The following is an 18,450-nucleotide window of genomic DNA, read 5'->3' as shown; positions in this document are numbered from 1 at the left end:
AGCGGGTAAGCTCGGTGCTGACTGCCATGTGGTGTCGCCATGTTTTTACGTTCAGTGGTAGCGTGACGGTAGGAAACCACGGAAACTCAGCGGAGACACCGAAGCTGTCGGCTCAGGTCGAGGTGGCGTCTGTGAAAAGTCACCGTGGTAACGCAGGGAGGAGGAATGGAGCGTTACACTGATGCTGCATTCACCTGCAGTCGGGCAGAAGGCCGTTGGTAACAAACCAGATGTCATTTTAGTCACAGAAGTGGAGAGAAAGCCGGTAAAATGTGGGTCATGTAAACAATACGATAACATATGCCATGACAACATATTGTCACGTGTATTGTTTTGCCTCATGCTGACGGACCACTTGTTTACGTAGAGGCTTGTTTATGCCGTTACGTGCAGCGGCTGTCGTCCGTCTGCCGTCTGCCCAATTTCACGTGAATGCAACATGAAAAATACGATTGAGTTGCTTGCGATATACAACCGCAACACTAGATGGGAGTAATTCCTACACAATGTACCTTTAAGGTCATATTTTTTTCTCATGGCACAATTCAATCGGATCACAAAATAAAATTTTGACTCCCGTTCACTTACATGGAGATTTTTTCCGAATTGAGATCCCATGGCGACGTTACTTCCTGCTTCCGCTTAGGCTCTCTATACCTTCAAAACTGGAGGGAATATCTCTTCTAGGACAGTTCTGTAACTGAAGCACTTGGCAAAGATAATAGAATATACCTTTGAGCCACAGGTGTTTTGTAACTGGCAAATGTGATAATGGCAAAACACGAGGGCCACATCCTAACCACGTTACCTTCATATACCTTCAAAATTGGAGGGAATTTTTCTTATGGCACAGTTCTGAAATTAAAGCACTTGACCAAACGATAGCGTTAACTGACAGTTAAGACAGACAGAGTTTTGATGCACGGATTAAACTTTCTTCATTTCTAATATTTCTAAATCGTTCTGTACAGTATTACTGTATTTGATCAGATTTGTTCTGATTCTGTTTTGCAATGGATGTTATTACTACATGTCCTGTACAGTTCATTGAAGGCAATTTTGAAGTATGAAAAAGTACAATTTGAAAGGAAAACATATGTGTTTCTTTCTCATATTGATTTTGGGTGATTTAAGTGATATAGTATATATTGAACAACTTAATCAGTACGGATTTTGCACTAAAATCATCACAATCAATTATATTTTTTGTACCAGAGTTGACCTGTCACTCACTTCTTAATGTGGGCCAGATGGAAGGTGTGTTTTAGATTAGGCGGGAAAAAAAAATTGAGTACCAGTTTCATTCTGTCTGTCAACCATATGTGGGCCACAATGATTCAACAGAACTGAGCCACGCATATTCCATACAGTATGTGACCATATGAGCCATATAATTATTTAAATTTAGTTTACTCCTGGTAGAAGTCTGGTTTTATTATGGTTCAGTTAAGGCTAATATACCTTAGGGCCAGATGTCACTTCCAAAAGTGGGCCAGATGAAAGGTTTGGCGTAAATTACTTTTGTGTTTCACAGTCTAGGATATGTCAAAGATTAGTAACAAAATTGATTTTGATGCATTATTAGTTTTTGTGTAGTATCCGATTTGAACTTTTTCAGCCTAAGTTTACAATTAGTGGATGTTTTTGACCCATTGACTTCCACTTTAAACATAGTTTTTGATTGCACAGCAATAACAGTAGGATGATGCATTCTGAAATGTCGGTGGTTCCCCCTGTTAGGAAGAGGTAAAATCAGTCATTTTTACTGATGATCATCAGATGGCGCCATTTACCTACTATCCAGGTCTGTGCAAAGAAAGCCTATATATAGTTTCTGAATGGCATCAAACTGGAGGACCACTGTCTTTTTAATGGACTTAATGACCTGACAAAATACTAAATTCCTGCACTTGTTATCACAGTTACCAAATTATATTGATATATTAACTTCTTCTAGAGAGATTCATTAAAGGATAGTTTCCAGAACATAGATGGGTTCATTAGTATCAGTATCAGCTTTTAAACCACAGATCTGCTACCACAACATGATTGTGGTTCATCTGTTTGTGTTAAGTCTACCAAAGAAAAACATCAGCAGAGTCCAAGCAGACGGAGGTTCCATTACCAGCTTTCTCACCAACCAACTGCACTAATCTGGAAAACGCACCAATTTCTTCCACCAGACATCTTTCCAGGCCTCATCCATCACTCCAGGAAAATGAATGGCATCCTGCTACATGGTCGTATCTTTCTGAACATTACAGTATCACAGTTCATGGAAGAAAATAAAAAAGTATGTGTCCATCATCTGTTCATCCATCAGGGGGGTGGGGGCTGCACAGGGTGCGGTATAGTACTGTTTGCTCCACAGTCGATGTACTCATACGCCTCAAGAGAGAGCTGCTCATAGTGGGCCAGGTAGTAAACAGTCATCGACATCCTGCAGTGACACAAACACACACACCATAAATAATCTGACCAAAACAAAACAGCTACATACACTCACTAACATTAAGTCTTGACTCTAGATAAAGGAGGAGTTTGGTACTCTACAGTGCAACAACCAGGTTCAAAATATCAAAATCTACAACAGTGAGTAACACAGTGGACAGCTGAGGTTAGATTAAATGTTGGCAAACAATGAGGTTTTTCTTCCCCATCCAGTCTGAGGGCTGACTGAAGCTTTGTGGGCGGGGAGGTGTTTTAATCCAGTCACCAGTCATGTGAGCAAACTGGGGCAGAAGTCAACACTTAAAGTCAACAATAGTCTCAGTGGAAATGGAAAAACTGTCCTGACATAACCTTTTAGTAAGAAAAGCAGGGATAAAAGTACAAACATACCTATCTATCTAATGACAAGCAACCAAGTTCAAGTAGGACCAAATGACTCATAGTAAGAAGATGACTGAGAGGTTTAAATGTATTACAGGGGCAAGGAGACCCACTGAGTGGAGAGTATGGGTCCTTGTACTCCCTTTCCCCTCACACTTGGTGCTGTTTGACCTCACAGTCTCTGTTAAATCAAATAAGTATAATAATTTATTTACAAATCAATCATATATATGTAAACCCTGTGTTTCTTTGACAACAATGCAAATCATTCACTCATCCTTAAAATTACTGGTGTAAGCCACTTTGCTTTTTTATTAAAGGATCTGGCCTGTGGTTAATTTGTGGGTCTGTCTGACACCTGGCTGAATTCCTGAGTGTTTCTTTAGAGAGTTATGTTCACTGTGTCATTTGCAACAGTTTGGGAAACTCTGTGGCCAAACTGGGATAAACCTCATGACACTGATTGTTTTTTGAGTGTTTGTTGTGGTTGAAAGAATTGCCCCCATAGGTTAGCGTTGTCGCTATCCCTAGCGCCGTCTGGCCATGGTGTAACTCTGGTTTGCCTGCATCAATTTTAGTGGCGTTTTTTGCTCCCCCCAACACTGGGTGACCATCAGGACAACGATTTAGGGGTCAAAAATGACCGGAATTCTCCTTTAATCTTAATTTACAGAAAACTGTTTTGTGATCCTATGTAAAACTGGCCGATTTGAGTGTATTAAGATTGCAATATATAGCCTACTGTAAGTTCTTTCAATATTATCTATGACCTGCAAACCTTTGAGGGAGTTCACCAGAGGTCAGAGAGTAGCTACAATACTGTGGTCTGTTTTCTTTTTTTAGATCAATGATTTAATTCCGACCATTATTCAGAAAAATGCTTCATGAAAATTCATAAAATTTGAAAGAATCTTAAACTCTTCAAAGCCAGTTACAGCTTTCTAAACTCATCACTAAATTGCATTGCCAACAACGCATTCAAAAACTTAAACTGTTGACAACTTTCCCCAGTTGAGCCCTGGACAATCTGATGTTCAAGCCCTCTACGTATCTTCTTGTTTTCACTGCCGGTTGAAACAGTGTGAGAAACCATGGCCCTGTGTTTAACTGGACACTTACTGTAGGTGCAGATACAGAATGTGGACAGGATAGGCAGGTCTCTTACAGTAGTCCCTGCAGAGAAAAAAGTCCAAACAGCCAATGAATGATCAGTGTAGAGAGGCAGCTACAATAATGATTACGGATACACAGCTGTTGAACACGCAGACAACACAACATAGAACGCTATAAACTACTCTACGACTTTGTACACAGAGCTGAGACACATGATAACTACAGCAGCTTTCTATACTTCTGTATTCTCGCAGAAAATCACATGGCCATTGATTGTGATTTCTGAGTCTGAGAGTTAAAGGGGAATTGCTGTTTTTTACAATCTGGGCCTTATTTCCATAAAATACGATCATTTACTCACCCAGATAACTTTGGTGTCATTACAAGTCGTTCTGATGAAATTAGATCCAGCCGAGAGCCGCGTATATCCATATAATGTGAGTCTACAGGGCAGCGGAATGCAGCCTCTAAATAACACATTATCTGCCGTGAAACTCGTTCATTTCACCAATATTTTGTTATGATATGCTAGTGCTATTCCCCTCTGAGTCCGGGGTTAGCTGTTATCAACATCCGGGGTCTGTAGGTTGACCTACTGACCTCTGACCTGGATGATGTCATCTCTGAGCGCCGCGTGGTGGTACGGTGGTTCGTTTCTGCGTGTTTCCGACTTGTCAGAACAAAATGACCTGTAAGTAAGTCCAGGCAACCTGGACTCACTAAAGCTCTGGCTAGCTGCGCTAAGAATGGACTCCGGAATGCCGAAGTGGAATCATTGGGCCTGTCCCAATATGCACACTCGATCCCACTTTACACACTTGGCGTGCGCGTTCATGGGCTTAGTGTCAGTGCGCAAGTGTGTCCCATTTCTCCAACGACCGAAAGCAGCGCGCTTGATTTGCACTTTACCCACACTTAAGGTAAGTGTCCGAGCGGTATTTGGCCAAGTATAAATCCCACAATGCACCACGGTGAAGTCCGCCGTCACCGGCAGCCACAAGCCTGTTTAGGAAATGCGATTGAATTAATCTCAATAAAATTAGATTAACTTTCTATCTCATAATTATGACTTTTTAATGTCATATTTTATATTCATCATGCTCTGTTCATGGTTTTATTTTTTTCGTTTTTCTTGTTTGTTTTATTTACTTACAGAGTTGGGCTTACATGTATGATCTGAATCTTGCGCATAGAGACACTTTAGGAGTAGATGAGACTGTGATCCAGCAGCACTGTTTATTAGTGTGAATGCTGGAAGCATTCACACTATTGTTATTCGGTTCGGCCATTTTCTGCCTTTCTTCGTCATGTAACTAGTCCTTCATACTTTGTGCTATTTCAACAATTCAAATATCAAATTGTTCAGCCTTTTCGGGACAGGTGTGCTATGTCTTTTCTCTTTTCAACTATTCATACTTTTTGCAATATTCAACTATTTCTGATTTTTTTTTCCCCATAGAGAATGCATTGGAACAGTCTTGAAACTCTTCAAATCTTCTTACCTCTTTCAGCCTTTAAAGTGAAATTCCGGCGTAAGTGTAAACCATGGTCAAACACACCGTAACACCGAGTTAGACCCCCCCTCGAGAGATCAATTTGCCCGACCGCTACATTCACGAGATCCACCAACTTCAGCAAATACCGCAATATCGCCACACACGGCGCTGTCCGGATCCACTGTCTGACCGCAACCAAAACGCCACCATTTGCCCAAAATAATGCTCAGAACTGCACCAAATGTCATCAATAGTACACACAGGGTCCCAGCACGTAGTACGAGTTGTCAAACATCTGCTAGCTTTGCCTGTTTTCTTTAGCAAGGAGATGCAACTCAACTCACCTACTTCTCCTCCTGGAGCCGCTCGTTGGTGAGGAAGCCCTGACGAGTCGATCACCGAGTGCACCGGAGTTCCGCAGCTCAATCAACAATTACCTCATGGAAATACAATCAGAGTTTTTTTTTTTTATATCTTGCATATCACTTTATAACTATTATTATCGAGTGCTGGCCACGATATAGGCGCAAATGAGCATTTTTAAGAGCTGCGGAACTCCGGTGCACTCGGTGATCGACTCGTCAGGGCTTCCTCACGAACGAGCGGCTCCCGGAGGAGAAGTAGGTGAGTTGAGTTGCATCTCCTTGCTAAAGAAAACAGGCAAAGCTAGCAGATGTTTGACAACTCGTACTACGTGCTGGGACCCTGTGTGTACTATTGATGACATTTGGTGCAGTTCTGAGCATTATTTTGGGCAAATGGTGGCGTTTTGGTTGCGGTCAGACAGTGGATCCGGACAGCGCCGTGTGTGGCGATATTGCGGTATTTGCTGAAGTTGGTGGATCTCGTGAATGTAGCGGTCGGGCAAATTGATCTCTCGAGGGGGGGTCTAACTCGGTGTTACGGTGTGTTTGACCATGGTTTACACTTACGCCGGAATTTCACTTTAAAGCGTCCACATACTTTCAGCTAGAGACTTCATTCAAATTCTGAGCTGTAGACAAACTTCTAATGTATTCATCCTGTATGTACAACTTTTTCATAGCTTGTACCGTTTTTGAGATAAATCCTTTAAAAGCACATGAGGATTTCTGACAAATTTCACACTTTTCAATGAGTGTGTATGGGGTTGGGTCAGAGTGAGTGACATCATCGTTAGAGTGAGAGGGATCGAAAAAACATTCAGGATTTTTTCTGGATAAATTGCCAGCACAGCCACAAATTAAACTCTAGACACATGATTTCCTCACCGGTTTTTAGCCACACTTGTTGTGTCTCATTTAATGTGCTCAAAACAGCAGACAGACTTACAGAATTGTCTCAGTGAGCCTAATTGTGCAGCTAGACCCGCTCCAGTGGCTCATCCACTTCAATTGATAGCTTTCATGTGACGTCACGGCCCGTATGGAACGCCCCCCTGGCGGTCAAAACAATCCACTTCCCCGCTGTCCGCGGCTTAGGACAAGGCAGAAAAACACACACTGCTCCCTGCTGCTTCAAAAATACCGGTGTTATGGCCCAACTGGTGTCTGATTTAACTGGTTACCGTACCGAACAACAGCTGTGCTGCACTTCCGTCCGCAGATTTGTCACAAATTCACAAATCAAGCCACAGTTCACATGTTAGTGCAGCGAATAGCTTCTGTGAGTGAACCTGTTCAGGCAATCTACAGTCAGTCAGCGCCACACTACTCTCACTCTGCACAACACTGCACAGTATGACAAAGCCTGTCATGTTAAAGTTACGAACTAATGGAAAACACTCTGAAAATACAATAACAACATCGTCCTCGCCGCGCCGCGGTCGGTCCCGACCCCCGTTACCGTGTCGCTGCCGCCGCGGGCGGTGCTGTTGCCGTGTCCGGTGGCGGGCGGTCCCGCCGGGTTACCATCGCCGCCGCCGGTCCCGCTGCTATCGGACCGCCGTCATCGTTGCCGTCGGTAGCGGTGCGTAGCAAAGCTCCGGGGGGGTAAAGGGGGGGCAGCTGGTCACCGTGCAGCCCAGCTAAGGGCTCTGGTTTGTGGGTGAGAGGAGCAGGGAGCCTGGGCTCAGTGAGCTGGAGCTCAGACTGTGGAGCTCAGCGGAGCTGCGGTACCAGGACGGTGTTCCCACACAGGGAAGTTACAGGTACATTTCTACCACTTCAACGAGTTCAGAAACATTATTTTAAGATAAAAAAAACTACAAAATGGGGCTTTTAATCAGACACCAGTTGAGCCATAACACCGGAAATATTGGTTACAAGCGGTGGAGGATGATGGATTCTCCACCAGGTAAATGTAAACATCGCCCAACTGGAGCTTCGGCAGGGAACTGGTCATCTTAAACAGCTGGTATACAGCAGCTGGTGTTGAATATGGGTCACAAGTGCCCAAAACTTCAAAGCTGTTTTTATATCTTTCTTTCTCGGCTGCTGGCAGATGATTTAAGTCATTACTCGGTTGTTTGTCCATAGAAAGTCCATTGCGGGGCCACTTTGGAATGTTGCTTTTGACCGCCAGGTCCCTGGGAAGTGACGTCACTGAAAGCTATCAATAGAAAAGTAGGAGCTGATTTTTTTAGAAAAGCAGAAATGCCCCCCTTTTCTACCTTGCGACCCTGAGAAAAGTTTTTGCCCTACAAACATTTAATGCACATTGCCTCGCTCAGGAAGGTCTGCTTGCCCAGATGGTCAGATGGCCACATTCTGATAAGAGGTACGGTTATCTTTTTCTGGGCTGTTTTGGGAAGCTGTTCCGAGCTCAAATCTCTCTGCTCTGCTCTGCTCTGCTCTGTGTGCAGTTGGTCCAGCTGTAGGGGCCAGCTCGTTATCAAAGTCTATAAATAGAACAGTGCAGCTGCAGCCTGGCCGCTCGTTAAGATGTTTTTAAACACAGCCCCACACACACACATGATAAACCAGACTGACAGAGAATGTCCACGCACAAACACAGGCATCACACTCACACAGACAGACACACACAGACACTCACACACAGTCACACATGCACGCATACACAAACAGATAAACACACAAACACAACACTGTTCCACACAGTAAAATGTAAGCATGGTAGTCGCCATGGTAACTTCTGAGGGCAGGCTGCCACACAGGTGTAATCAATCAGATCATTAGGGAGAGAGGAGTTTTGTGGCGCTTAAAGGGATAGTTCACCCTAGAATGATATTTCGCTCATTATCTACTCACCCTCATGTTGACTAAGGGCTGGAAGAATTCTCAGAGTCCACCGTCCCTTCTCTGAGTTACAGGGGGTCTTGGCGTAGCAGTGCATGTCCATATAACGGTTGCAAAGGGACACCAGAGCTCTTCGTAAAAAAACACACACAAAAAAACATCCAAATACCTCCATGATGCTCGTATGTAATGTCCGTCTTGTGCTGAAGCCCCAAATTGCGTAATTGTCCCGAAAAAAATTAAATAAGTCTATATTTTAAGCTTGTTTGTAGCGGAAGCTTCTCGAAGCTCCTCTTCCTGGTCCGTCCAAATCTCGCGTGATTCGCAGTAACCGCACTGACGCCGGCGCAAATCACGCGAGATTTGGACGGACCAGGAAGAGGAGCTTCGAGAAGCTTCCGCTACAAACAAGCTTAAAATATAGACTTATTTAATTTTTTTCGGGACAATTACGCAATTTGGGGCTTCAGCACAAGACGGACATTACAAGCTCATTCAGCATTGCTTCCAGCATTCACACCATTTCCATTCTTGGAAATGTTTTTTCTAGTTAAAACTGTTGCTGTGCTGTGTGTGTGAGTGTGTCGTAGTTGTGCTACTGTGCGCAATGGCACAGGCTGCACTTGTCAAATGTGTACCGATTGCTTTTAAATATCCCCCCACACGCTTGGCCACTTAATCCATGCTTGCACACTATATGTAAATATACGTTCCGCCGGCAAAACGTCACCAAAGTGTGTGCGTAGCCAAGCGCACTGAGCCAAGTGTGGAGAAATGGGACAGCCCCAATATCATCAAAATGAGCCGTGCAGCGCTCAGAGATGACATCATCCAGGTCAGAGGTTAGTAGGTCAACCTACAGACCGCGGATGTTGATAACAGCTAACCCCGGACTCAGAGGGGAATAGCACTAGTGTATCATAACAAAATATTGGTGAAATGAACGAGTTTCTCGGCAGATAATGTGTTATTTGGAGGCTGCATTCCGCTGCCCTGTAGACTCACATTATATGGATATACGCGGCTCTCGGCTGGATCTAATTTCGTCGGAACGACTTGTAATGACACCAAAGTTATGATCGTATTTTATGCCAGAAATAAGGTCCAGATTGTAAAAAACAGCAATTCCCCTCTAAATGTCTATGAGGAGGGTTGACCTGGTTGGAGTATCATAAAACAACCTTTTTGGGTTGAACCATGATCCACAAGCCAATCTTAATCATGATCTGTATTCCATTTAAGCTGTAATCTTTACACCACTTTGATGCTGCTCTTCACTTCACAATGCTTTACTCTGCTTACAAACTATGTCACAACCACAACACTCGTTGCTTAGTTCACATCCAATACGCCTGTGGACAGATCTGTTCTTTTTATGAAGGTTCTACACAGGCATTTTAATCTGAAAGTTTATAGTTAACAAGCTAATTTTTTTATATTACATATGTATATTTTTGGGGCATTTTTTGCCTTTATTTGATAGCATAGTTGAGAGAAACAGGAAATGGGGAGGCAGAGAGAGGGGGAATTCGGATTCGAACCAGTACTGACTGCAGCGAGGACTAATAGCCCTTGTATATGGGTTACCTGCTCAACCCACTGCTGCACACGGCGCCCCTTAACAAGCTACTTGAACTTTTTTTTTGTCAAGTTAGGTACGGTAACTCACCTTAAGCCAGGGTCGGTCAGCTTGATTGGGATCATAAAGGAGTACTGTAATAAAGAGAAGTCTTTCACTTTTCTCACACTGCCTTCCAGGTCCATATCCATCATCAATGAGTATTTTTAATTCAATATAAACATGTGTTTTCATATAAAAGCCTCCAGCTAATCATGTATGCTAAAATGCACTGCTGTCTATCTCTATAAACTGGGAAGTCTTACCATTTGGATGGACAGAGGTTTGACAGAGGTGACCTCGTTAATGGACACTGCTCCCACCACTGTGACATAGTTGAGGGCCTGCACTGTCAAATTATAGGCCTGCACCGTTGCAAAGTTGTGGTTGGTGATGTTCAACACATTCTACAAGGAGAAAGCGTTGCGATAGAATGAATCAATTAGTTTCATTGTTTAAAATCAATGCCATTGCTCTCCCTCCTCCTTTCTCTACCCACCGTGATGTTAATTTGAACGTCATCTTCAGTGAAATAAACAATGGATGACTGCACAGATACTGGAGACAGAAGGACGGCACGAGGAAAGAGGAAGAACAGCACCAGGGCGCTAACCAGGATGCACGCACCGACGGACGCGGCAACGTACAGCTTCCTGAGAGAGGAGGAGACATCAAACACATCAATATAGTCCAGCCATGGTTTTCATGTTTTCGGTTTGAGTGTCAAAAAGTTCAAGTGTTGAGTATTTGCTTTTCTTACGTGTGTCTAGGTCTCAGCCTGTGGTCATTGCAGGGGATAACAGCCACCAGTTTGCTCTCCTGACCTGTAACACACATAACATGGAGCTTGGTTTCTTGCCCCACTGAAGATAAGAGTGACACACTAAAGAGGTAGTGCGTGTCTTTTTCTCAGTCGCTTTGGTACATTTCTCAGATCAGAATTGAAATTCTCAAAACTACTTGTTCAATCTTCACATCATTGTGTCACTTGTGCACATCAAAAAACCCTCAACTTCTGGAACCAACTTGGTAAGTGGCAATTCAACAGTGGCTTCACAAATTGAGAAAGCCATTCACTGTCGTGCAGGCAGATTTGAAACCACTGTAAAAAAAAAAAAAAAAAAAAAAAAAATTCAGTTATCAAGACAAAAATCTGAAAATACACATAATGCATCTAGACAACATGGAGATGTTGGTAATTGTTTTTTTTTAAATGATTGATTTGCTCCATAAGTGAATAACTGATGTTTAAATATGCCATTCTTGCATTGACTGCAATGTTCACATGAGAGAAAAATTCAAGAATTTGCATATGTTTACAGTAGCGTTTACACTCAAACATTTTGATGCACTGTAGGCTAAATTTTTGATAAATCAAAAAATCTGAGAAATAAGTTTTGTGTAGGACAGACTGGAGATGCTCGGTGACAATTGAGCAGAAATTGTGGGAAGACATAGGTTTAAGAAGTTTTACAGTTATTGAATTGAGTGATGGACTTCATAATTTGTAATGAATGTTTAAATGGACAAAAGTTTCAGCAGTATTGGGGCGACATTTTGGTGAAAGTTGCAAAACTGTAGCATGTACCGTTAGTTTGGTAGAAATTTTTTAAGTTGTCATCAAAACTGTAGCCATAGTTTACATCAGAACATCCCTCCAGATTACACCCCCCCCCCGGCCGGGCGTCTGTCATACAGCGGCTGAAACGAGCGAGGAGTCCCGCCGACACCGCTGCTCGTCCACAGTAGCCTACTGCGACACGGATCTGCGGGGCTGGGAGGGAGGGAGGGAGTGAGGGGGGGGTGACGAGTGTGTGTGTGTGTGTGTGTGTGTGTGTGTGGTGTGTGGGGGGGCGCACGGTGTTTCTCAAGACCTCAAGATCACTTCCTGGTCGCTCCGAGCTGCGTGAGCTGCGTGAGCTCCGCGAGAAAAAGTGGAGCGGCTGTGCGCCAATCAAACTTTTTTTCTCAGATATTTTGTAGAAAAACACACCCACAAATGACGTCAGGATTGAAGCTGAACGTGTTCGCCATCTAGTGGTACCAACTTCCAAGCAGTAACAATATAGGGCAGTAGATTTAAAGATATCCTGTTTTATCCAAGCATGCTGCCTGTCGCAATAATGCGACTTTGGCGCCTAGAGGGTTAACAACATGACTAAGCAATTCTTCCGTACACAATGACACAAGGACTTGTCATTCTGATGGCACTGACATGTTCATTGACATTGTTTTGTTGTTGTTTTTGCTACAAATTGTTTTGAGAAATGCACTTACTGTTTTGCAAATGTCGAGAATGATTCGAGAAATGTACCAAAGCGACTGAGAAAAACTGTAATTGTTGGCGTCCTCTTGCCCAGATTCATTCCACAGCCACTGTGTCTGGCACTGAGCTGTCCAGGTGTGTGTGTGTGTGTGTGTGTGTGTTCTGTACCTCTGGGAATCCGCCCAGTACCCTTGCAGGTTGGACAGTCAACTGTTTCTCTGGAGCTGTCTCTCCTGTTGGAGCACTTCCTCTTGAGGTCATCCTTTTCAATGATAGACTGCTGGTCGTCGTCATGGCTCCCACTGCGCTGTGGTCCAGACCTGCTGGTACCCTGACCCATGCTAAGAACAGCTCCCATACCTGGAGAAAGAAATGGGTCAACTGCAAAACTATCGTAATATCGTCAGTAACATACTACAAATATTTTTTGCACAGAATATATCAATATATTAAAGGTCCAGTGTGTAATAATTGTCAAGGTTTATTGGCAAAATCTGAATATACTACCCATGAATATATTTGTATAAGTGTATAATCGCTATAAAATAAAATTTCTTTGGTTTTTGTAGCCTTATAATTCTTCTTTTATACATATAGCAAGGGTCTTGCTTTAGAGAGTGTCGCCATCTTGTGCCTCCAGGTTTGTACGGTAGCCCAAACAGAAAATCCAGCCAGTCAGAGAGCAGGTTTCGCCATAAACCAACAAAGAAGAAGGAGTAGGAAACAGCAGACATATCGTAAAATGGTTTAGATCTTCACCTCATTGGTCCATGCTCCTGAAATACTCCCAGTTGTCCCAGTTGTAGTAAACAAGTTTTTTTTTGTCCTCAGAGGCCACTGTCACTTTGTTGACAGGAGGGGTCTATCTAGAATCTGAATGCTAGTTGCCCCCCATTTTACATACTGGACCTTTAAGTAAACATAATTCTATTAAAGGGATAGTTCACCCAAAATTCAAATTGAAGCCCTGACATGAGAAATTGTTCCACCGGTCACTGCAAATCATGCGAGATTTGCACTGACACAGGAAGAGCAGTGAACTGAGACACTGGGAGCTTCCACTACAAACAAGCTTAAAACATAGACTTATTTAATTTTTTTTCAGAACAATTTCTCATGTCGGGGCTTCAATACAAGAGGGACAACAGACGAGCAGTATGGAGGTATTTGGATGTTTTTTGGTGTGTCTTTTTGGACGAAGAAAAGTGGTATCCATTCACAACCATTATATGGACAAATACTGCTGCACGGACACCCCCCCCCCGTAACTCAGAGAAGGCACGGAGGACTCTGAAAATTCTCACAGCTCTTAGCTGACATGAGGGTGAGTAGATAATGAGTGAAATTTGAATTTTGGGTGAACTATCCCTTCATTCAAATTGATAAAAATCATTATTCCACATATGACCTCCTCTTAAATTGTAGGCCTACAACATTTAGCTTCAATTGCAATGTCCTTTAGCCTATATTTGTGTTATATTTGTGACAAATTCAATTTTTGTATCTGAGATATTCATTTTATGATATGTTTATGTTCATTCTTGAAACATTCAGAATGATTCCGTTTGCATAAGCCCTGTCCTGGTCTAACCTATGGACGCACTACTACACCAGATAGAAAGTCTGAAGTGCGGCTCCCTGTGAACGTCATTTACAGCCACATAGACACACAGGTGAACAGAAAGTGTAAACAAATGTCACGAGACAACACGAAGTGGTACTAGAGCAGCACATAACGACAGTTCTTTACAACACGTCGTAGCTTACTTTCATTTCCCGTTAGTTACTGATCTGCGACATAGTCAGCCACTCGCCACAGGACTGACAGCTCACCTGACAGCTCCGCGTCTTTCACACTGTTGACCGCTTCTGATGATTTACGCTGCGTCGGGGTTCGTCTGTGCTCGTGACAGCGGTACACAGGTTCAACTTATGGGTCCAACACACTGCAGTCCATAGTCCAACACCGTCACACCCACACAACACAACACAACACAACAGACAAACACTTCCTGTTACGAGCTTTCAAAGTAAAGCAGTCCGAGTAGGCCTACACTGCCCCTCCCCTAATCACATCTCCATTCAGCTCATTAATGAATGGTTTGTTCATCCAGTTGAAATGAACCTGAAATTCTGCAGGTGAAAACCAACTTTTGATCTTGAGTTAAGTTAGTTAGTTTATTCATATATTAAATAATTGTAGACATAAAATATAGAAATAAAATAAAAACATATGCACAGCATATTAAAATTACAACAATTTCTTATATTGACATGCCCTGCATGATTAGGCCTATGTATATTTTGTATGTTGTAGACATGTTACATTAAGTGTCCATCCTAAGGCCTTTCAATATTTGTCGGTATAATATGTTTAAAATTAAGGATAATAAATAGGTAAAATAAACATACAGTCAACATATACACCATACTGTTGCCTAAAACATTTTACGTAATTATATGTATAGCTATGAATACATATTACCTCTTCCCATGAAATGACAATGATTTATTCTTGATAAAGTCAAAATTATTCCAACTTTATGGGCAACAGTGTATTATATATTATATACCATAGTGTCTGTGTTCTCGAGCACTTTAAATCTCTTTTAAAAACTCATCTCTTTTCCTTGGCATTTTAGTTAGGTTTTATATGTCTTCACTCTTGTTTTATTGTTTTATTGCATGTTTTATTGTAGCTACATTACCTATACCTATCCCATCTAGTTTTATTGCCACTAGTTTTGCTTGTGTGTTTTATTGTACAGCACTTTGGACAACCTGGGTTGTATTTTTAAATGTGCTATATAAATAAATATGTATTGTATTGTATGTATATTTTGCTGGAATAGTTCTGTCAGATGTAATAACGGAAGGAGGCTAACTATTTAGGTTGCTCTTCCACCTGAGGCAGGATGGGATAGGGGTTGTGCTGTGACAAGCTATGTGTGTTCTGGTGTTACTATGATATCTGCACCTGTGTCTATATTGCACTACCATGCTACTGATGGCATGGTAGCTCTGTCTTCTGTCTTCTGAAATGACTTGGAGTAGCATGCTATGCTGTTATCCAAAGCTATAGTTTCATAATGTTAACAACACACACCATTCAGTATGCCATTATCCTGATGGTGTCAGTCCAAACAGGTCAGCTATTTTGGCTGCTGGCATGGAATGGATAGGACTCAATCTATGAGGTGAACAATAAAACCTGATAAAAGGTTCACCTTTATGGCCACCAGTTAGTATATTGTGGCCACAAAATATCAGTGTGATGTGCATGATCCAGTCTGGAATGACATCATATTAGTGAGAGACATCTAAAGTATGAGAAACTGGGGATGGTTGTAACACTTTCTGTCTCAGCTCCTACAACTTGCAGAATGTTCAGGGTAGGGCTCTCAAATGTTGACCCAGGGTTAGTCCCCTCATTTGTCCACTACAAATAGCAGTGCCTCAAACCTCTTAAAGTTTAAACTATATCACAGAATTCACTATATGGTGTCAAATGCAAGGAGTGCCACACAACCTAGGGTTAATTGTAACAGTGAGATTGAAAACTAAAAACTGAGACCACACCACAAAATAGGCCTATGCATGCAAGTTTATTGTGCATGTTCACTAAAGAATCTTCCTATGGTTAAGTATGGACAAAAAGAACTCATCACTGATGGTTAAATGAAGAACAGTGACAGTGGTGTGGATCCTTACATTAGAAAGCTTAAAGAACATTTTTTGATGTGGTTCTCAAAGTGGGGTCTGTGGACATCCAGGGTCGTTGAGAGGGTCCCCAACCTTTTTTCTGGAAAGGAAATTTCTGGGGGAAAAAAGTATGTAATGCACTTTTTTCCCTCCTAAAATTCATTCCATTGGCCCTAATTTGAACGTGCATTGACTGAAAAAGTAGGCCTAACATTATTCAGTCTCAGAACAAATATTTGTGTATTTCTGGTGTTTGTTTCCAAATTTTGTCCAATGGGGGTCCGTGGTCTAATTTGTGTCAGTTTAGGGGTCCTTGATGTAAAAAAGTTTGGGAACCACTTGACTAGACTACCTACTGAAATCCAGGGTGCTGACCATGGATGTATTATATTATCATTACTAATTTAGACGTGACAGAAAGTGGCCATGTCGCCCGCCGTCGCTAGGTGGCAGTGTCGTAAAACAGCACGGTCCTGAAAGTGCTCCATGTCTGCAGGAACATCAGTAGAGCGGACCTGAACGTTGATGCAGAGACGGTTCAGGAGCATAGGAGAGTACCGCTGGTTGATGAGTTGGGGTGAGGTCCATATATTTTCTTAGGTTACACCCCATGGACATATTTAGAACAACCACACAGTTCTAGCTGCGCTATTTTTGCACAGTGACGTAGCAGCGGGTGTACCTCGGCGGTTCCGGACACATGGTGCAGAGTGGGCGTGTCTTCGGTGCTGATGTAAACACAAAATACCCTCATCCCCCGTTGGATAAGTCACATTGGACTGAATTGGCGAGATTAACCCAAATACCCTGATTGGACCGGGGGAGCGCGCTGTCCGTCGTCTGTAAGATGTGTTAGAGCCCAGAGAGGCGACAACATGGACTTCTACATCAACCTGAAGGTGAATTTCAGGGGAAATTCGAAGAATTTCCTCCTGTCGGGAACGGAGACCAAGAGCTGGGAGTCGATGGAGGCCATGGTAAGAGAGGGGCGATCAGTGGGCGATCACTGCACACAGCCTGCTCACACACACTGTCGTAGGCTACATTTGCTGCTGATTGTGGTCGTAGTTGACTCTGGTGGGGATTAGTGCACTAGCTCTGGTTGCTTTTTGTGTCGCCAGAGATGCTGCTGATGAAATAGCATCGGCTCCATACAGCTGTGAAGCTTCCATCAGACTGACAGCAGAGATGCCACAGGGCAGGAGGCTAACGCTGCAAGTCCTTAAGTGTCATTATAGTCGGTTGTCGTCATGGAAACGCTGTTTACCAGCTCAGCTAACTGGTTTTGAGTAGTCCGAATTACACATTAACCATTTGAATTGTGTGCATCAAGCCTGTTAGCTGCATGGAGACGTAGTGATGAGAGTCTCAGGCCCAGCAGGAGCTGTTCTAAATACACACACGTGAAGACCATAAGCATGGTCGGCCTAATAATGTAATACATGCCCACTGCTACTTGACTGTTTTTTATTTTTATTTTATCATATTGTAATCACATTATTACATTATTACCAGATGGTTTCCTGTTTTCTCAGAGCTTATTCAGTTTTTGCTTGCTCATCCCCCACCATGATCACCTGTTGTCTTGATCAATCCAGTATAAAATGGTGTGTGGAAGCCATGAGAGTACAGCACCATCCAATTTAAGAAAGTCTGGTACAAGACAAAGCACACATATTCTTAACTCGTTGATAAGAAAACCTCAGTCTTACAGAACAAATAAATACTGCAACATAATACTGCCCAACACACAACAGCTTAAAAAAAAAAAACTCGAACAATGAAAGTATTTCCAGTGGATGGAAGCAATGGGAGGGTGGGTACCATGAGGTGTGATCTCAACCTTCTCTCTCGCTTTCTCTTTGCATCACTGTGCTTTCTGTTTCTCACTGAATTGATGAAGCTGCAGTTAGAAAAGTTGCAGTTGAGCATTAAACAAGTCCTACTGAAGTTCATCACATTTAAGTGTCCCCTGAAACACTTCTGTTCTCCTGTGCAAATTTGCATGGAATGTGTTGTCAAATTGATGGTTTATTTTTGCAGTGTGTTTTTGTGTATTTGGTTTTATTAATTTATTTGGCTGATTTTTAGTTTATTGTTCTACATTGCAGTGTGTTGAGCACAGCATCCAGAAATTCTGCAGTATTAGACAATTGCAATTTAATATATAATGACAGCATGTTTAAAGGGGAAATGCTGTTTTTTTTTTTTTTTTACAGACTGGACCTTATTTCTAGCATAAAACAC

General features: G+C 42.5%; 2 protein-coding genes across 3 annotated transcripts in view; one reads left to right on the top strand and one right to left on the bottom strand.

The window, feature by feature from the left end:
- Positions 1 to 207: 207 nt before the first annotated feature.
- Positions 208 to 14,502, bottom strand: LOC146983505 (transmembrane protein 106B-like). 2 transcript variants are annotated; one of them, XM_085785111.1, is made up of 8 exons: positions 14,335 to 14,502; positions 12,670 to 12,861; positions 10,996 to 11,059; positions 10,735 to 10,888; positions 10,502 to 10,642; positions 10,287 to 10,330; positions 3,952 to 4,005; positions 208 to 2,440 (listed from the first exon to the last, which is right to left on the bottom strand). In XM_085785111.1, exons 2-8 carry the CDS (start codon positions 12,857 to 12,859, stop codon positions 2,320 to 2,322), a joined length of 768 nt encoding a protein of 255 aa, XP_085641237.1. In that variant the 5' UTR covers positions 12,860 to 12,861; positions 14,335 to 14,502; the 3' UTR covers positions 208 to 2,319. The 2 variants fall into 2 exon arrangements, with proteins under 2 accessions (XP_085641237.1, XP_085641236.1); XM_085785110.1 differs by having other exon boundaries at positions 14,269 to 14,469.
- Positions 14,503 to 16,918: 2,416 nt separating this feature from the next.
- nbr1b (NBR1 autophagy cargo receptor b) overlaps positions 16,919 to 18,450 on the top strand; it is a 49,419-nt gene continuing 47,887 nt past the window's right edge. The window contains exon 1 of the mRNA XM_085785079.1: positions 16,919 to 17,180. Coding sequence (XP_085641205.1) covers positions 17,079 to 17,180 — 102 coding nt within the window. The 5' untranslated portion in view covers positions 16,919 to 17,078. The remainder of the gene's footprint in view (positions 17,181 to 18,450) is intronic.

Source organism: Trachurus japonicus, chromosome 8, assembly GCF_045865225.1.
Source record: "Trachurus japonicus isolate A0001 chromosome 8, Traja_1.0".
Taxonomy (NCBI): domain Eukaryota; kingdom Metazoa; phylum Chordata; class Actinopteri; order Carangiformes; family Carangidae; genus Trachurus; species Trachurus japonicus.
The sequence above is the reverse complement of the archived record's forward strand: the minus strand, read 5'-3'. Positions and strand labels throughout refer to the sequence as shown.